The sequence below is a fragment of the Coturnix japonica genome, chromosome 1 (assembly GCF_054131305.1).
Source record: "Coturnix japonica strain WE chromosome 1, WE-NBRP24, whole genome shotgun sequence".
Classification (NCBI taxonomy): Eukaryota; Metazoa; Chordata; class Aves; order Galliformes; family Phasianidae; genus Coturnix; species Coturnix japonica.
In genome coordinates, this window is record NC_140663.1 from 10,837,251 (window position 1) to 10,858,788 (window position 21,538).

The following is a 21,538-nucleotide window of genomic DNA, read 5'->3' on the forward strand; positions in this document are numbered from 1 at the left end:
GGCCAGCAAAGAGCTGGTTTTGCCAACAGAAGTCTGCAAGGGGAAAAGTAAGCGTTTATCATCCAGAGATCTGTTTAAAACCCTCTCTCAGATGTATACAGCACTGTTATTTCAGTGTGTTGGGTGTACACAGCTCCCCACAGTGTGGAATACACAGATGTAGACCGAGGCAGGTGTGACCCCCCCAAGCAGCTGTGTTCTCTGATAAAGCACTGATAAATGAGTTTGCTGGGCCCAGCTCAGACCCTCACAATGCTCTCAGCAACCCGGCTCCTGGACGTGCACCTCTACTGACACCAGGATTGCCATCCAGGCGTTCCTTCTAAAAGCACGTCTGCAATGCAGCTGAAAAACCTCACCTCTGGAGGCTGTGACGCTGCTAACACAGGGCTATCACCTTTCCATGCTGCTCACTGATCCATCCCACAGAATTAGTGTGGGGCCATGGTACTGCACCAAGCTGCAATAGAGCTATTGCCTGCTCTGTGTGCTGCCCGCTGTGCTGACCATGTGAAGTGAGCACTCTGCTGCTCAGTGCAGAAGTTTCCTGAACCCAAAGCTGAGGGAGTTCAGGAAGGGAGACACAGACAGCAGTGCCCTGCTTTGTAGCCAAAGAAATAGAGGCAGAAATGTGCTGAGGAGGCTAAATGACTGCAAAGCAGCCAGGAGAGCAGCAACAGAAATCTGTAATCAGAGCTGTGGGGATCATTGCACTGAGCAGACACCCCAGTGAAACCATCTGTGGGCAACTAGTGCAAATCACGCTCCTGAGAATCCAGCACACGTGCTTGATGTGAGTAGTGGCTGCTGCAGCCACTTGCCTTTTCTTCTTTAGTTTGCAACACTAAATTTGGTGTGAAACCATGCTGCCAAGATTTGGATATTCAAGTGGCAGATCTAAGTGTTTGTACTCTGACAAACATTTTCTTTTCTCCGTGAAAACAGCCAATTCCGTGCATCAGTGATGTTCTCAGGCCAGTACAACAACGCAAGGTGAACCTAACATGGTAACCTGCTTCCAATGATCCCAACGCAGCAAGCAATTCACAGAACATCTTTGGTGTAGAAAGCACAAGACAGGTTACAAACATGTTACTCTCATTTCAGCAGCAGATGAGCAGCATTTGGTACAGCCCATTCAGAATCCATCTTGGAGGTTACTTAATCTGCCAGAGATATCCTTCAGACAGACAGGAACAAATTTGCCTTGATGTGTCTGTCTGTCATTCAAGTAACCTGTGATCCATTGAATATGTCTCTTCCTGAAACGCTCATTTTCCTGCAATTCTGTCTGACTCAATGTTCTTCTTACCTGACAGGTAGGGGATCAAATAATTGAAATCAATGGAGAAAGCACAAGGGACATGACACATGCCAGAGCAATAGAGCTAATCAAGTCTGGTGGCAGGAGAGTGCGACTGTTGTTGAAACGTGGAACAGGCCAGGTCCCTGAATATGGTGGGTTTTCATCTTTATGTTTTTCTATGTGCATGAACCTATATAAGTTAATTACATTGCTTTGGTGTTAAGTAGCAGTTGCAAATTAATATATTGTCATGTGCTAAGGCATATTAAATATGGATTTAAGTGCTTATCTGAGTACAGGTGGACTTATTCACATTTAAGTACCTTCTTGGCTCAAGGCCACACACAGATGTGTGTACATCACTGTCCTCTGCTGCCCTCCCAACACAGGCAATGGCTTAGAAGAAGTGAATTGGAGGAAGCACTTTGAACTCTTTAGAGGATATCTCTGAGTGTGCTGGGAGTTGCTGATTTGCCTGCAAGCTGTCCTTTCCTCTATTGGTACCTCTCTGCACATTTTGAATCACAGCAGACGGTCTTGTTGCCACATCATTTAGAGGCATAGATTTAAACTCCGAGCATTAAAAAGAATGTACTTTGACAACCCTACCCTCCGTATTATCTCTGTCAGTATACACAGACAATCAAATAGAAGTCAAGTCTGAATAGAAACAGAGATTGCTGACTGTGATGAGAAAGCAAGATTCATTAATCTAACATTTCGTTTCTGAGACTTTTTCAAATATTCCAAAGTGAGAGCCATTTAGATACTATAGAAATCTTATTTAATTACTGAAATGACAAGAAATAAACGTGAGTTTATTATAAGTGAGTAATTCAAAGACAAAAAGCACTTTTTTTGAATTGAAATTATGTCTTAAAGAACAGCACGACCATGTCATATATTTACGTAAGTTCTATGACATGTGAGGCCTTAAATATCATAGAAAAATGATCTTTAAATAAACGTTCCTTTACCTCCCTATGCTAGGTCTTCCAAAATTCCCTTAATTTTTTCTAATATTCTGTTTGAAGTTCCAGAATCATTTCCCATTAGAATCAGTAATTGCAGTAGCATATGAGAATGCAAAGTAATACTTAGGTTTAAATGTAGGTTCAGGTCAGCCTTTGTTATCAACAAAAGCTCATTACCTCAGCTGGAGGCATTAAAGTCAGTTCCACTGAAAGCCAGTGCTTTGCCAGCTCTCGGTCTATGTGATAATTGCTCTATTTTCCTCTTTGAATGAGAGCCAATCCTGTGGCTCGGGTAACACTTGAGATAGCGCTGGTTGCATTTTTTCAGGAGGTTCTGGGTCAGAACCTGCTCGCCTGGTGATTAAGTTGGTTGTTTGTATATTTTGTGAGTGGGAACAAAGCCAAAATGACTGTCAGTGGTTATGATAAATTAGTACGAAGATAATTAATAAGAATTTTAGCCAACCCCTCCAGGAAGATTTCCAGCAGAGATTCAGATCACCTCCAAAACTTTTTTGTAGAGAGTAGTGCATCATTTTTAATGAACAAATAAATAAGAGTCCACTACTGACATGGCAGTTGTAATCTTTCTCAAATAGCACAGCCATGTTCCAGCTATTCTCAGGTTCCTTGGAAAATGATTTAATTTAATGGGGGTCACGGGAAGCTGCTGAGACCAAGGAATCTGTGCCAGACTTGATTATAGTTTGGAGCCATTCCAAATCTACCTTTCTTAAGTTCCACCTTCTGAATGGCACTTAAATCTAAGCTTATGGGAGATCTAAAATGTCAACAGACTTATAGATCTGTACCATACTACAAAGAAAATATAAATAAACGAGGAAAAAAAATAATATTCAGTGTATATAGTATTGTTCTGGGAAAACAAATCCCCTAGCAGATGTAAGGGAACATGAACTTTCCTTTTCCAAAAGTACCTGATCGTGAAATACAGATAAACCTCTACAGGTCTGGGCACATCTTGTAGTAATAACAGGACAAAAATTAGATGAATTCACATATAAATTTAAAGAATTGCTCACCATTTGGAAAGTCATTTGGAAGGATTAGAGGAAAGGCAGTATAAAAATGCAGATTATTGTGATATATGCTCTAAGGCACTATTGATGCTAAGGTACATGCTTAGTGATGGAATTTTATAGGTCACGTTGACAGTTGTACTTGATCTTAAAGGTCTTTTCCAACCCAGGTGGTTCTATGATTCTGTAGAAGTTGCTACCAAGAATTACTGTTTAATGAGAGAGTTAATCATTTTCCTAGCTGCATCCCAACCTTACTGTTCCACATGAGAGAACTAAGTAGCAATGTTTGAAATCCATGTTTACCTACTGCATGGAAACAGCAGCAAAAGTGTTCAAAAATTACTTTGTAATGTACACATAACCTACAGAAAGCATCAGAGCAGAAAGAAATGGCTGCATGTCTGCGGTTCTTAATGCGAGCATGACACAGGAAGAGAGATATTAGGACTGTGTTCAGTCTGCAGGTGGAATGAAAACAAAATAAGCAGCTGCTTTTAAAAAGATCTGATATTTCAGTCCTCCCTAGGTCATTTCCAAAGCAATAGTGTTATATGAAAGTGCATATCAAAATCAACAGCATCTTTTTAGAAAGTTAATACAAAATAACAATTAGAAATGATGAACACCAAAGGTTGCTTCTCAAGAAGGACAATCTCAAGGATAAGAGCACGCTGCAAAAAGCGTTTATCAGAGTGCTGATGACAGAAAGCCCCAGAAAATAATGTTTTCCAAGTTAAGAAAACCTGAGCACAAGAAAGAAAGATTGTGACAAATAGTCTCAAGGACAAAGTGGACCTGAATACATCCAAGTTTTGCAAACACAGGAGTTATTTCTTCTTCCCACCAGAACCACTCTTTTGAGATGTAATAAGACTAATTGGAGCTTTTTTTTCTTTCTTTCTTTCTTTTTTTTTTTAAACTGAAAGATTCATCCTCTTTTGTTGTTCTTAACAAGTACACGTCAGAAATCCCTCTTATCACCATCAGTGTCCAGCTCTGCAGCCCCTCAGATGGAAATAGGACTTGGCTGAGCATCAGAATGCAAGGCTGAAGGGTTGACTGAATTGCAGCAGTGGTGTGGCCCAGGCAACTGGAGAGGAATGCAAACAAAGAAGCATATCAGGATGCTTTCCTGGCTCTTCTCTCTCAGTCTCTGACAAGTGGAAGGTCAGGGCTTCCTAAATCAGCTGTGGGCAGGCTGCATTTCAAACCTTTTCTAAGAGCAGTGGCTTTCAGACTTAGGGTATTAAGAAGGAAGGTTGCCTAGGATAGCTGAAACCAACTGTCTAAAAAATGCCACGTTATTGTCTTTCAGTCTTCAACTTTGTATTTTCTTAGAGCAACATGATCAATTCTTTTTAAATTCCAAAGCCATTGTTCTGTTAGCACAAAATATGACAGCATGAATTTAAGTATAAGAATTATCAGTGGAGGAATGCTGATGTGATTGGCATCAGTGAAAGCAGTGTTAAGAAAAAGCCAACACTGATAAGAAAGCGATCTGTGAAAGAGAAAAATGTAATCTGAAAAGCAGAAAGATTTCAGCGAAGAAATGAAGAGCACTCCTGAGAGGGTGTAAATCTGAATGAGACATGTCTGTTTGTGCCACCTGGAAATCCATCCTTGTAAGTACATCCCAGGAAACTCTGGCTTGAGCTGAGGCACTGCATAAAGCTAGGGAAAGAAATAAAGAGTGTTTTAGAAGCAACATTTGCTTCAAAGCCAGCTGCAAATTCTGCTAATTCCAGACATCCCGGAGCACTTCAGAGAGAGAAGGTCCCAAGTAGCCAGAAATCCTGTGCTAGTGCACCTTCTTCTATCAGAAGATACTTGAGGGAGTAGAAATATGATAAATGCTCTGAAACAGAAGCTGATTCACAGCAGAGTGCACCAAGAGAATCTTAGGAAATGGACTTTTTATCACCCAGAATCTCTGAACAAGTTTGCTGAGGATAAGGATAGCCAAAGGAACTGGACTTCCACAGAAGGTGAAATGCCACAGTTCATCCATAACCAAAGAACAGCAGCATCATGTTTTGTGGGAAATAGTTTGCCAGACTTATTCTCCAAAGAATCGAGACCACAATGAGAAATCATATTATTGTGCAAGTGTTGCTGGGAATCCCAATCCTGTAGTGCCCTTAGTGCCCAGGGATTGCTGCAGGAAACACCAAGTTTCATACAAGTCACAATACACAACATTCACAGCCAACGTTTCGGTACTGAGCACTTCTCAGCCCAGCAATAAATACAACTTGTTTAAAGCAGCAGACCAAAGTTTTTCTCAGAAGGTCTGCTTAATTCCCAATTTATGCATCTGTCAAAGTTATTGGCTTTCAGCAGGAGTTGCTGCATGCTCACACTGTGGTTATCTAATTGCAGGCACTCATAATTTTCCAGCCTCATCCCTATCTATAAGAACACCATCAGAAACACATCTACATTGCACAGCTGAGCATCGGGATGCAGAGGCATCCCTAAAGGCAAAACAAGGCAAAATGGTTCACAGCATCCAAGAATAACATTCAGGTTTATAAATAAAGCTAACAAATCGCAGCCTCTCCATCCAACAATGAGCTCTGCTAGAGGCAGGTTAATTCTAATGACAGATCTGCCCCAGGAAGCTGCAGCTTTCTTCAGCAACAACCAGTATTTTTCTAAATATCAGTGGAAGAAGGTCATTAGGAAAACCTGTGATGTTTTACTCTAAGTCTTAGCAGTGCTGGCAACTTGCTTCTTCTGGCTTACTGCTGCTAGCATTTCTTTTCAATGCATAAAACTACATTAGAATACATAAGTAATTACAAAAAGTGCTTGAAAGTAATGTATTTTACAATAAATAAATAAATAAAACCCTGCAGTCTGGGCTAAAAGGTGGAGGAGGCTGAGGCATGATTAACCTCTGAATGGTGGCTTATGGGTGGATTCTATCCCAACAGCAAGGCACAACATCCACCCCCAGCCTGCTTCCCTGCTGGTGCCAAAAGATAAAAATACTGAATTTCATCGACAAGAAACACTTTAAAGAAAGCCAAAGAATCAAAGATTTCACAGCAGGACTTCACTTTCTATCAAGTTTCTATCAATTTTTGTCATTTTTTCCTTTAGTTTTATGTTGTTTAGCACCTCCTGAGGAAAGCTGGAAGTTTTAGGCACTCCAGTCCATTCACATCAGTGTTTAGGAAAAACTTCCCCTTTCCCTCCTTCAGAAATCTGGGTCCAGCCTTGCACGCACTGTGTTGGGATGATCAGAATCAGTGAGGTCTGGCACACAAGGACTCTGTGTATCGTGGCTGGCTGTCATTTCACAGAATCTTAGAATATGCAGAATTAGAGAAGACCCACATGGATCACTGCGTTCCAACTTGATGGCACTGTACAATGGCTTTTCTTTACCTCTCTCTGTGCATTTTCAAGACGTGTGGCTTCATATGGGGCTGTCATGTACAAAACCCACTCTATGGATCATCACAGAATCATAGACTGGTTTGGGTTGGAAAGGACCTTTAAGATCATGCAGTTCCAACCCCCTGCTGTAGGCAGGGACACCTCCCTCTAGACCAGGTTGCTCACAGCCCCATCCAGCCTGGCCTTGAATGCCTTCAGGGCAGGGGCATCCACAGCCTCTCTGGGCAACATGTTCCAGTGTGTCACCACCCTCACAGTAAAGAATTTCTTCCTAAAATCTAGTCTAAATCTGCCCTCTTCCAGTTTAAAGCCATTCCTCCTCATCCTGTAACTACATGCCCTTATAAGAAGTCCCTCCTTAGGATTTACAACATGGCTTTGAAAACTGGGGTTTAGATTCATTTTCAGTTATTTAAGTTATTGCACATGATGAGTAAAGCTTCAGTACACATAAAGTTATTTCTGGCTAATAGATGAAATTTGCAAGTTATTTAGCAAGCAGCCATTTCTGAAAGGGCTTGAAGTAACTCTCAGTTCATGTTCCAGCGCTGCCCAATCAACTGAGACAAAAAATGTCAGAGTTGATACCAACGCAAGGATTTTTCATGCAAACTGATTGGCACAGTTCTGAAATTTGTTAAACCTTTTGCTTTTCATTCGTCATGACTCCTTCAAAAGCACCTCGAGATGTACTCCACACACACTGTTCAGGTGCCTCCACCTCCTGAATATATACATGTAGTAGTTGAAACTATTCACTAATACTTAGACTTACAGCATGCTTATTTGTCTCGGCTTTACAGAAATACTTCTTTCCTGTTACATATGCACTTTTTACTCGGGTGTTCTAAACTTACTAAGAATTCTCTGCTCTAACAATAGTGAAATATCTTTATGTCACTGGTTCTGTTAATTCTAATGATTGGTCCTAGGCTGTTCCTCCCCTTCCTTTAGGAATGGTACCTTCCAGTCTCTCCATGTGCATGAAAAGTGACAAGCATGGGTCCCCATATTTCTACTTATTGGGCCACCCTAAAGACACGGTTTGTAAACTCTGCATGTATATTATCTTTCTCTAATTTGCTTTTGTTTCTCACAGTTGTTGAGTCTTTTCTACCTTTTTCTTACACTCTTGCTCTTTTAGTAGTTTCTAAATTCTCCTTTTATAACTGGTTATCTTAGATAACAAAGCACCTGTGCATTTTACAGGAATATTTTAATATCCTGCATATTCGGTTCTTAGAGTTCCACTATCGCTAGTGCAAGAAGCACAGCCATAGGTCTCTTATATATCTGTTTTTCCCCATTACAAAACTACAGATAGCCAAAGCCATAATTATCCCCGTTGTTATGGTCCTTGGCTTACAAAAATAGCAGTGATGTGAAGGTGGAAGTTATATGCTGATCTCAAATCATATTTATGTGCAGTTTCTTGAAGAAATAACGAATGTAAAATTGAAGACTATTTGGGGAAGAGGCTGCAAGGCAACATTCAATTTTTAAACCTGGTGACTTTGCTGAATTTATACATAACGCTTTGCACACGATTTCAAGCTATTTCCCTGAGATCCTACTGCACAAGTTATTCATATACAAACATTTGTAATATACACTCGTGGCCCAGAAATTATACCTGGAAAGCAAAGGAAAGTAAAATGTATTTTTCCTAGCTTTTCTTGATTGTTGTCATCACAGAAAACCCAGCAGTGTTCAGATGAATTCAGTCTCCTGCTATTATTGACTTTGCACACTGTAGTGTTTGCTCTAATTATAAGGCAAGTTTCATGCTATTGAAGCAGATAGATTGGAAAAGGAAAGGCTATTCTCAAAGCTGTCCTCCCGCTACTGTGCTTTGAGCCTCACACAATTCCTGCCCACAACACCCCCATCAAAAAGCTGTGTTTGAGTGATGAGTTTGGGGCATGCAAATCAGGGTAATTTAATCAATTGCTTGCAGGTGTTGCCTGTTACAGCATATTTCTGGCTTGTATCTGCAAAGAAGAATGTTTGGAAAGCAAACGTTCCCTTGCGTTTTGCTAGTGCATAACTGGACACATGTTGAGACTATTGGAAAATTGCAGCAGTGTAGTTCAAGAATCTTAACAGTATACATCAGTGTCTTTCCCATCTGGTCTGAGATCCCTTAGCAACACATCAGAAGATCCTGGGTAGCATAAAACCCCAAACAGCACTAGTGCTTGCAGTCATACTTAATTTAATCCTGCTTTGCTGACCTTCGTGTGTGAAGAAAAGTTATTCAGAGAGATCATGAGGTTAGGAACTGGCCTGGTGGTAGGGCTGGTTTGCAAGTCTCCATTGTCACAGCAAGCTACAGTTCTAACATAAGTATTATACATTAATAATCATTACTTTCTACCATTAGCTTTGTTTTTTCTCCGGTAGCATAACAGACACAGGAAATAACCCTTCCTGAGACAAGTAGAAATTCTGATTGTCTATAAATTAGCTTAGTAATGCAGCCACAGAGCTGATTATTTATTGGGCAGGAAGTGTTGAGGCAAATCAAAGCATCTTATAACCTTTCACTTTGCTGTGTTTTTAATGGAACAGTGTGGTGGGACTTTCCTAAAGAGTCGGTTTTGCAAGGAGGCTTGTCCCAACCAGATGTACATGCTACCTTCATAGCAAAAAGGCCATCTTTTAGAGCCCTGATCAAGGATGTGAATCAAGTCTCCCAGCACAGGGGACAGATATATCAGCTCTTCTTGCATGTCTAAGGAGAGGCCCCTACCATGACATTACAAGTCAGTCTTTTATGAGTCTGAATTTCTCTCACTAGAATTGTACCCATTTTGGATAAATAATCATTTATTGAAGTTACCAATAGGCTTAGTTGACTTTAGATATAGCAAAGGAGAGATGCAGTTGTTAGAAGGCAGTTTGGAAAGTACATCCAGATCAAGTGATACCTGCTTAGGTTCTGTGCTTTCATGCAGGACAGGTTAGCTAGTGAGCACTGTATCTATGTTTGCAAAAAACGTATGAAAAATTTGGGAGCATACATTGTGTTTTTGTTGTTTAGATACAGAAAATCTCCAGCCTTCAGAAATCTCCAGGCAACTGAAAACTTCTGTCTTCTAATTATTTAACTCTGTTAGTATGCCAGTAGCTTTTATCTTTGGATAATACATGGCTAAAGCATCTGGGCCTGAACATTTAATCCAGATACATCTACCTGTTCAGAGTACTGATGAGATAATCCTATTCATCCTACTTTTAGTACTCACTTTACAAACCTCCAGAGCTGAGGCTGGCTGTTACTGAATCTTGATCTAGCCCATATATCATTCATCTGATGTGAACTCAAAAATCAATAGTCATTTTGGAAAAGTGCCCTTTCATTCAGGGACCACCTTGATGGAACTGCAAACATTCATTCATATTCATGTCACATTTCCAATAACACCTTGTTATTTCTAACAACACCAACTTAATTTCAGGAACCTGCAGTGTGTTAAAAACAAACAAACAACAACAAAAACAAAAAACTCACTAACTTAAACAAATGAATCAAAGCTCTGGTTAATAAAATTAGTCTAAAACCATCAGGCAATTTGAATATGAGCCCCCACAGGTTCTGGCTGTTTTAATGCTACAACTGTTCAAGGACAAAGTTGAATATTAAAATTAGTTTTGCAAACATGTCCTTATTTTTTAATAAATATGTAGCAGCTGGCAGGAAAGTAGAACATCCTTCTGTTAAGTGACAGTGTATGTGTAGGGATACGCACAGCAACCTTCTGTTTTAAAAGACACATAGACCTTTATAGAGGTATCCCTTGATACAGTAATAGAAAACACGCTTTAGAAAAGGAGGTGGATGGGAAGGCTTATTGATTTTCGTGGGTATGTTTTTGAGCTAGTGGGGTGATACCATTTCCTAACATTTAAATGTGGAAATACCAAATCCATTCCATAGTCCTAAATGTTGCTTTTGTAGTTACACCTCCAGAGACTTTAGTTAGTCCAGCTAAGTTCTCTAACCCATACTCCCCCAGTCTGTGTAATGGGAATAAGAATATTTACTTACTTACCTGTCTCATGAGAGTGTTATGGGGCCTTAATTATTTAATGCTTGAAAAGCACTTTAAAGATTAAAATTCCTAGCTGACTGCTGTGCATTCTTATTACAGCAGAACCTCACTAATCCGTATGTGTTATAATCCACACCAAAACTGTCAGTGTTCCTCCACATCTGAGCAAAGATTTAATAGGAGGGTGTTGAGTAAGTTCTCTTATTACTAAGGTTTAATTATTACAATACGGTATACTGGAGTACATTTACTAATGGGTTGTAAGGAGTAGCTAATTACAGCTAAACGACAGTGGCTAAAACAGATGAGCAGACATTATCCTTGGTTCTGTTCACATGAACTGTCATTTTATAACAATTTCTCTGCAGTTTCCTATATATCTGTTCAGTTGATGATACTAGATGATAAGTGCCCAAAATAAAGGGCCTAAGAGAACACAACTGTCTCTCCCAGTCTTCACTGCACTGTTTTTTTCTTTTCTTCTTGCAAACAGAGAAACAGGAAAAAATGAGGTTAAGTGACTGTGTCTTTGTCATCTGCTATAGAACTGAGTCTCGTTTTCTGCTCTTGCAGCATAACATGACGCAAAATCTCTCTTACTGCTCATATCTGTCTTTCTCACTCACAAATTCACAATGTGCCCCCAGATTAATAGCATGGCTTCACTGCTCCGTGGTGCTGTTCATCAGAGTTAGTTTCCCTGTGTTTATGGTGGTGTCCTTACAGCAGCACACCTCCATATCAATGGGAACAGTATGGAGACATAAGTTGTCACTCCTGGGGCCTGACTCAATAATTCTCATAACAAAGTTAATGCAGTAGCTTCTTTTATTACTGGACATTAAGGGTTCTAAAGCCCATTCTACATTTCTTCAGCACAGCCAATTTTCTGTAATGGCACATATTCACTAATAAGAACAGACCCACTCATCCATATTTTGATGTGAACATTGATTTGGAGGGGTCAAACTTCATACTGTTCTGGAGGGATGCCAGAGGCATTGTGCACCCACCTCTGCCTTGAAATGCACAAGAACATTTCATCTTTGCACCTCCCAGTAGTCTCCATCTCTAAAAATATCAGCTGAACTTGGGATATGATGACTTTAAACTCATTTAAGTGATAGTTTAAGTGATCTGTGGTTATCCAGGCATAAGAGATTCAGCTTTATAGCTTGCTTAAAAATTCCATAAGCAGCTATCAGATCTTTAAGGAACAAAAGCACAGCTATGAAACTACAAGGAGTTATATAAAATGCAACAACCAGCAGTCAAGGTTTATTGGGAAATCCCTGCCAAAGGCCTGGTGCTATGCTACATAAATCTAAATTAAACTTAGACCCTCTTTTGGCTCTAGTCATCAGCATGTAAAATTTGATATATCTAAATGCTCATATAGAGCATGACATTAAAAAAATATTCCAGTCACTGGATAGAAGACAAGCTTCTTCCATGGAAGACATTGGTTGCAGTTGGTCCAGCATCCTGTGGTGCTGCTTCCAGCTGGTGTTTGTAGCCCCACAGTAGGGAGAAACTGTGGGAGCTCATGGACCCTGCCAGACATCTCACAGCTCGTTACTCCTTGCTTGGAAAAAATCATTCAGAAAATGAAATGCTTTTTTTTATTATTATTTGACAGTATGTGCTAACTGTTACTCTCCAACTCATGTTTAGCGAATGGGACCATGGAGAATATAACATATTTTTTTTTAGCTACAGCAACACATGTGCAGTTCAGAATTTTAAACATCTGGGTTCATTCTGAAAACACGTACTTTGTGTTTGCTCATTAGGAGATGAACATCACAATATTTTACAAGATTGCATTCACTTACACATGCACTTCCATCTCATTAGACAGTTTTCAGAGAAAATTGTCTCAGAGTCCAAAAGATGTCAGATGTCATGGCAACCCCAACAGCAAGCCTGGTCGTAGGGCTGACCCTTCATTGCCCAGTGGCCTTGAGTCTGAAAAGACATAGCTGAAGAGAGACTAAATTAATTCAACAGCTTCTAACTCCAGCAGGATAGGAATATTTATACATGAACATTGTAAATAAGGATACATTTGAACCAAGTTATGTGTTTTGCTTAAGATCCTGCTGTGATCTTAAGTGAGAACTGCCAATGCAGCACCTGCTGGGAACAGCTTTCTGAGGGGCATTTGATGAACAGTCAAAATACTCTGAATTCCTTACTTATTAACTAAATTTTATGTATATCTATGTATATTTAATAATGACAGCTATTTATTGACCAGAAAGGATGTGATGCCTACTGGCAACACCCATTTTAGCTGAAATAATTAATAATTTTAATATTTAATTTTAATTAAATGTGTAATATCTAGCTCTTAAATTATTCAGACTTTACAGAATGTTTTTCATTAATACCACACATTCTATTAACATATTTATGAACACGTTTTATGACTTAATGTGGCTTAATTCTATTAATAAAAACTAATTTAAAAGTCATTATCTTTTCTAATTATACAGTAACTTCTAATGCAGATAGATTTTCCAGTTCCACTGTGGTTCTGGAATAAAACTGCTGAGTTTTCTGCAGCTTCTATTCTACTGCCTGAGTACTCAGAAGATATAAAACCTTCTTTACTACAGGGATGAGTTTCAATTGACTCGGTTGTTCTGATCTGATAGATGTGAGATGTTTGGCACTCCAAAAGGTTTACCAAACAACTTGAAGGACCGATTGAATCATAATGTGTAGTTGGAGTAGCATCATTCAAGACTAGCACTTAGGCTGTCCATAGACTTAACACTGACACAGCAGTGATCTGTGAAGGATAAAAGCACTGTGAAGAATGCAGCTTTCCATTTCAGCTGTTCACATTCCTAGTGAGTAAACCTGCAATATTTATACCGATGCATTAACTTAATTCAAAGAAAAGTCAAATATGCCAAGTTCACTTGAATTAGTGACCATGATCATTTATTTAAATATTTAATGGCTAGAAATATCCATCAGATCCATATCCATTGAATTGGCTAAAAAGGCTCTTGGAATGAGCGATAAGCTGTTCACTCATAATCTTTTTTCTGTACTTGCTACTGCAAGAACAGTGTTAAAATCACCTCAGTCCTGTTCTGTCTTCTGACTAATGTTGTAGATGATAGACAAGTGATCCAGAGCTTGGTGTATACAACAAAATTATAGTTAATTGCTTATGGATGTGCCTTATATTTAAGAGCTGAACAGCAGAATTATCGAATGTGGGCCAAAGTGAGACACAGCACCCAGGCTCATCCAAGCTCCCCTATCTATATACTTTCTGGGACACTCACATCCTGAGTGTGTCTGAATTCTTTAGTTATCTCCCGTATCAACCTGAAGGTTGTCAGGCCACTTACCTGCAGTCACCTTTGCTTGCTAAAGATGGCCTGATATGGAGCAATGGCTGTTATAAATCACCATGGCAATCCACTCAGCTTTGATCTGTGGCCTCCAGAAAGGCTTCCCAGAAGGAGTTCCCCAACACCAGTTATGATGTACACATTCAGCTGAAGAGCAGATGTATTCTCAGAGGTCTTCAGAGACATTGCTCTTTCTCTCTGACTCTGTGAGGCAATTAAATGATTACCTCATGTGATTAGGCCAGTAAAAAGCAGCTGAAGCAGTGGTGTAATTAAACAGCTAACTCAAGGAACAAGATTTACTGAGAATGTATTGGGTATACAGTAGGATCTGAAACAATATAGAGTGAGAATAGGAACTCCTCAAGCTCAGTCATTTCATGTTTCGTTGTTAACTACTCTAAAAGTAGACATTATTTGTATCTGTTTTCTTCCATAGCACTTTATAAAGATTACTGACACACAAATCAATGTGTGTGACGACTTTCCTGCTTCAAGAAAGCATTTGGCATTTTTCAAAAGGATATGTTAATTTTTTCCTTGCACTGTGCTGTTTTGCCCCCTCTGCACTATGTCTACGCTTTCCCTTTCTCTCTTTTCTCTTAGTTCCCAAACAACTAACATCATTTCCCGAGCTTCTGCAGGTTTGGTCTCCTAAGCATAATTAACAATCTGCTCTTTCTGAAGTGTGTTTCTGTAATTCTAAAATTAGATTTCCAAACATGAAAGCACTTTCTCTGTGAAAACTCCATGCACAATACAGAAATGGTGATGAAAGTGAATTTTACCTGAGCTGAGATCATTCAAAGTTGCATCAAATGGCCCTTGTGAGGACTCTGTGAACCATCACTGTTGTAAAAATATTTGATAGAACAAGGATATAATGAAAGGTGGACATAATGAACCCAAAGGAACTGAATTGTTGCTCACTGGTAATAATTAGTAACATGAAATGAATCAGAGTATGAATTGCACTGGGAAGAGAACAAAGCAGGAAGCAGAGCTGTGCTTCCCAGTGTTGGAATAGGTCAGTGACACATCTTCTGCAGGTAAAACTAATTCTTTGAAGGTATAGAGGAGATAAAAATCCTTCACTTACCCTATGTTTATAGTCACAGATCTTCAGTTCTTACGGACATCTGCAAAAGCCATGCCACTGGTGTCTCCCATGAGTTGTGGTGCCCCCCATTCCTATGTGAAACCAATTCTGAAATAAAAAACAACAGGTGGTGACTTTGATCACAGAGAGACTGGAGCTGGCTTTGTTTTATGCTTCTAACACCAGCCTCTCCCATCCTTTTTCCTAATGAATCATCCTTCTTTTCTGAAAACTCACAGCACAAAATTCACAAGTAAAATGAGCAGGGACTGAGATGCCTGTTCATTTTCCTGTGACTGTTCATGTCTTTACATAAATCACTCCGGTTACTCTGCCCATCCATCCTCAACCTCTGCAGAAAATAATGAGCAAAGTCACAAATTACTCGAAAGCAGAAAAATTCCACTCCCATTTGCTGGTTACTGTAAACTTTCAGGGTCACAGGGACATTACTGAGCCCAAAGAGGCAAGCAGGAAGATGGGTGTGGTACGTGATTGTATGAAATTGTATTAGGTTTTCATTACATCAGAAACAAGACTTCACAATATCAAACTCATTTACTGCATTTGTAGGAAAGGAGTTTGTATGCCAGATTAACTAAATATGGCCTAGATTTACTTTTGTAAAGGTAAATGGCATGCATGTCATTTTTGTACATAGAATCAATGTTTATTTTCAGAGCTGCTGTCATTGAGGGGTTTGGGTGTGGATAACAGCAGCGGAAGAAAAGAGGATTTCTCTTTTTTAAGCCAAGCAAAGGGTGATTTGTGTGAAAATGTTTGTATAGCACTGCTGAATAATTAATGAGAAGTGGAAGTTTGTAGCCAGAAGTAAGGGGGGTGTGGTGCCCATTGCCACAGACATTCTGGGAAAGGACAGGTGGGAGAATGGCATACTGTGCCATGGCAGCTGAACAGAAGGCATCAAGAGCTTGTCTAACAATCCACACCTCAGGGAATCAGTTATCTCGGGAGACAAAGGATGCACTACATCTGGGCTGTGGAAGCTCCAGGATGAAAGATTAATGATTCTTTAAATATTCTGAAATATCCCTCCTTACAGAGCGTTAAAGGAAAGCTGCAGGAGGCCAATGCAATCAGGAACATCACAAGCATGTCAGGACGTAATGAGAAAGAGCCGAATGCATTTCTAGTATAACACTGCCAGCATTAGTAGATACTCACCAGGGGACAATTTGTCCCATTTTTGTTATTAGCAGCATCTCTAAGAACTGTTTGCCACCTTCTGGCAGTACATAATTTCAGACAAAAAAGAAGGGAAAAAAAATGCAGCATGTTTGGTATGTAATCAAAAACTCTTTGATTCCCTCAGAAAATAACTCTGGGACAGCGTGAAAACAGCTGGTTACACATGCCAGGAAATATGTATTTCATACTAATGAAAGAATGAAAAGCTTTAAAATGTTGTTCGCTATTCTCACACTTTGGAAATATAATATGACATTGAGATTTTATTGTATTGTATTAATAAAGTGTGAAGTTATTTTTATTATTTAAATTGCCATTAAATCTTAAAGAAATTAATATTTCTATCTTCCACTTAATTTTACCTGGTGAAAAATCCCACATTGCTGAAATACTGTTGAGCAATTATTTAAAACATTTTGATTTAAAAGGAGAACCCAGCAGCAAATCCAAAGTGTAATCTCTCTTGACCTGAGATCTCAGCAGAGCAGATGAGAGCGAGGCCAGATTTAGATGCAATCTTAGATAGGCAAACTGTAATGAAATCTACTACAGAAATTTACTACAGGAAATTAGATTAAATAAATAAACACATCAGTGGGCTGAGCTCTTTCCTGATTTGACACCTAGCCAATGCTCAGAAAGTAAGACAGGTACAGATGCTTCTCAATTAGTAAGGCTATGGGCTTCTTTTGCTGATGGTTCAGATTGTCACCAGCAAGCACTGGATCCAAAGAAAGGACTAAATGTTAGGAGAGGAGCAAGTATGTGAGTAGTGGCATAATTCCCTGTCTGTTAAATACGCATAAGCAGGCACAGCAAAGCAAGTAACTCACGTGTGTGAGGTCTACCTCAAATTAAAAAGGACAGAAAAGTCCTGTTCCTGATGCTTTCCCCTTGTCACCCTTCCTCCAAAATGGCTGCCTTTGTCTCTTACTTGTCCTCCTACACACTTGAGATCGTGTGTCTCTGGTGTCTCTTAACTCAGTTAGCAATTGAAGCCTTGCCTGAGAGTTATGTGAAACAGGTCACAGGTGAGTCATTCTTGCACATCCCATAGAAGTGCCGTCAACCTGCAGACCAGTCACTCATGGGGACTAAAAGCCGCCCAGAAAACACCTACTAAATTACACCAAATCAAATGCCGTCACTGTGACAGATGATAGTGCTGCCTCCCGGTCATTTATCTTGTCTAAATTGGTAGGTCAAGGGAGCTTTTCTCCCTTCAGAGAAAGGAGGAAGGCAGCTATTAGCCTTCAGTGAGATGTATAACTTTGAAAATTCATTTCTCCCTCAGCAAGTATGATACCCAGAGTGACAAAGTAAAAGCACAAATTCGAAACTACATCATCCCCAAATCTCTCCTGTAGTTTCAAATGAATTCAATATCCTTCATTTCTGCTTGGAAGTTGTTAGGGAATTAGTAGTTCGAGCCCTATTGAATACACGCAGTCTTCATTTTGTCCTTGAAGAGGTCAAATCATTGCTCTGTCTCTGGCTGAGAATGCTTGCGAAATGTTATCAGATACTTTAGGATAACAGACACTAAATGTAGGTTATGTTTGCACTTCACACTGCAGGTTTTTACATAAAGCTTAAAATTAGGACCAAACATTATCTTTTTCAGACATATTAATAAGTATCTCCAAAATGTATCTCTAGCCTTAGAATAAGTGTAAAAGGAAATCACTCATTAAGCTGCTCAAAGAATAATATTTGGCATTTTTCTCATATTTATGTTTGTTATGGAAAAGCAATCATTTCAATGATGGCTGAATACGTCCAAATGAACTCTCATGATTTGCACAGACCTCTAAAAAATATTTATGTTTTGAGCTGTAAATTACTTACATTACTGTGCTTTGTCCCACATTAGTAATGCAGGTGTTTCCCCATAATTCTCAAATATTAGAGAAAAGTTGGTTATGGTTTCCTCTTATTGGTATTGTCCTCATCTGCCAAGGAAATCTTGCAACAAATGCTGGCTGTCATGGACACCTATCAAAGCTGAGGAAGACTTTCAACCTAATTTCATTTTATTTAGAAGAAAAAGCAAGTTAGGTTGGATTTTTGCTGCGCTCAGAGTTACAGAAAAGTCATTTCATCAACTTCTTACTCACAAGTACTTTATTACCAGAGAGTAGGCACGGCTGTTTTGTTTAATGGCAGCTTTTTCCTTCAGCCACTGGAAATGGAGCTTACACAGGTGCCTGCTCCGTGATCAGGTCAGGCTCAGTATGTCACACTGCAGCCAGTGGCTCACCTGGGGGTGTCCCACAACCAAATTTCCCTAAGCTATAGCTGCAAGACTTCTTGCTTGGTTGGTTGTGTTTTCTTTCTGTTGGTGTTTTCTAGGGGAGAAACAGAGATCTGATGTTCCCTATCGTGCTGCAAGTTCTAGGTTACAGACATATGTATATGCATATTATTACATGTAATAAATAGTGCCCTGCTGATTCACTCTGAAGTTGGTTCTATCCCATTACAGTTTCTCAATGCAATATTTGATGATCCCTCTTAAAAAATAGTAATAATAATAAAATAAAATAAAATTGAAAATTCAAAGTTGTCCATTAATGGACTAGGCAGGAATCCCCGTCACTACCCCATCTCCAGGAAATAAATCAGCAGGCTTCTCACCTCTGAGGTGTCCCATAGATAACAAGTACAGCATTATCCTTTCTGCCCCAGAGGAGCAGCGAGCGATGTTTGCAGCCCTGCTTTCACACGGTGTTCTCCTTCCACTTGGACAAGAGAAGCTGGTCTTTGCAGAGGGGCACATTTTGTGCAGTAGTGCTCTCATTCTCCAAGAGCACCTTGCTGCTCCAGGCCATCCAGTGCTTCTGCTGGTGCACAGCTGATGTTTCCCAAAGTAACCAGCTATTTCCTTAACTTCAGCTGCCCTCTGGGTCTCGCTTCAGATCCGATTATGGCCCACTGGCCTTCACTACCCCTCAGTGAAAAGCAACATCTCAAAACAACTGGGAAAGAAAGGCTGTAATTAAATCAAAATGATCTTCACCTCTCGCCCATGAAGGTGTGTGGTGGTGTGCAACTGTGCCATTAGAAGCAGAAATTTAGATGAGGTTGTTTCCATTCTTCATTCATACCGATCACGTACTGATGTCTTAACCAATGAAAACCACCCTGAGTAGTGTGCAGTGCCGTGGGGTCCCTGTGTGTCTACCTCTCTCTGCAGGGGTTAACTCAGGCTAATGTAATCTGCAGGGATCAGCATAAATTAGCTTGTACCGAGCTCCATGCTTCTGCAAACTGATTAATTTGCAAAGACCTAAGGTGGTGTTCAGTGCTGTTTCAGACACCTTGCTGATGCACAAATTCACCCTGCATCGCGTGCGTGGTCCCACTCGAGATGTAAAGAGATCAGGCAGAGGGACTGGGACTCCCTGAAGGAGCGCTGGTTTTGAGGGCTAACCAAAGCAGAATCTTCTGGATTTCAGATCTAAGAAAAGCCTGGGTGGGGTCTGCTTCTCCCCCACCACCACAGCCTGCAGAATTACAGAATTCGAGAACAAGCCCACGGAAGCAAATGTAGGCAAGCGCCTGAGAGCTGATAACTCTACATGCCTGATCCTCCCATTTATTTTTCCTGCTCGAGTGCCAAGCAGGGAGCAGATGGTACATTACTCAGCCTTAACTGGAGGGTAAGGAAGTGTGATTTGGAAAAAAAAATAAAGTAAAAATCAGTTGGGACCCTCAGCCCATTTAGATTCTAAGCTCAAAGTTTATTTGTCTTACACAGAACTTGTACTTTCTCCCCTCTCAAATGCTAATCCTCTCCACACATATGCTCATTATGCAAAAGCATATGACAAACACCATCTGGGAAAATAAACAGCTCCGCCGCTAACCGCGCTGCTCCCTCCCCTTACGTCACCCACCTCACTATTGTCTCTCCTATTTTTACCCACAAAACAGCAATCACTCAATCAAGCTATTAACTTAAATGTGCTGTCTCAGTCAAACAAGCTGCAGGTCCCAGACTGGGCAGTAAATCCCACTCCATTTTTCAAGATGATGCACATCTTCATGATAATTTGAAAGCAGTCACAGCACTGAGAAAAGCAAATGTAGCTTTTAAAGGGCATTTGGTATCACTGAGGGATGCTAGTCCTGACCCTCAGAAGCCCAGGCTTGTTTTCCAGCTAGAAGGTTATGTTTTCTCCCCTGTGAAATATGCAGCTCTTGCCACAGGTTCTACCTCGTTTCCATGGATCCCTGAGACATTCTCTAAATAGAGAATGACATTAGCCAAGTTCAGTGATTTCTCTAACCTCAGTGTAGACGGGTAAGAATAGGAACTGTGCTGTCATTAGACATGATGGATTCATTGTCTGCCTGAATGTTAATCAAAAGAAATGAGGATCAGATACACAAAAGAAAGCATTTGGCTGTCTCAGAATATCGTGTTTTGTACTAGTGGATTAAGAAAACCATCATGATTCAGCAAAGGACATGTCTATTTAGCTAAATTAAACGGAATCTGCACAATCCAACCATACTGTATTGAGGCAAAGTAACCGGGAGACATTCAAAACACACAGCCAAGAAAGAGCCTTAGCAGCTGATGCTGTGATATAAAGGTGGAGCTTTGTAAGTACCCTGCAAGAATTGTGGGGCCATAAACACAGCAATATTATATCTATTTAGAAAAAATATGAGACAGAATTCAATGATGACCTTATCTGAGCTACAAATTCTTGTCAATTAGTATATGCTTGTGGGGACATGTTTATAGATGGCAGAAAGTCCTTCTCATTTGTCCTCGGAGACAGCACTGATATTGCCCAGCTAAGAAATACATTATACAGCTAGAAAAGAGGCAATTTGATTTCATGAGCGCATCGTTATTATTTTAAGAATAATTTAACGTAGGCAGAGAAAAGTAGAACCTATATAAAAAAAGACCGAGGTTTTCAGTGTGTGCAGTACCAGCCCCGTGGTTTTTACTTTCTCCTGGGCTTTTTATTTATTTGGGGGAGAATGGGACTGTTTTATTTTCATAGAATCATAGAACAGCTTGGGTTGGAACAGTTGTTAAAGCCCCCCACA

The 21,538-nt window shown here is 39.9% G+C and overlaps 1 protein-coding gene across 22 annotated transcripts in view; it reads left to right on the forward strand.

The window, feature by feature from the left end:
* MAGI2 (membrane associated guanylate kinase, WW and PDZ domain containing 2) overlaps positions 1 to 21,538 on the forward strand; it is a 679,299-nt gene that overhangs the window by 654,350 nt on the left and 3,411 nt on the right. For 19 of the 22 annotated variants that reach the window (XM_085512758.1, XM_085512779.1, XM_032442295.2 and 16 more), the window contains one exon: positions 1,320 to 1,458. In XM_085512758.1, the coding sequence (XP_085368884.1) occupies positions 1,320 to 1,458 (139 nt within the window). Of the gene's footprint in view, positions 1 to 1,319; positions 1,459 to 7,663; positions 7,775 to 21,538 lie in introns of all 22 variants that reach the window. The other 3 variants (XM_085512814.1, XM_085512827.1, XM_085512822.1) reach the window with 2 other exon arrangements.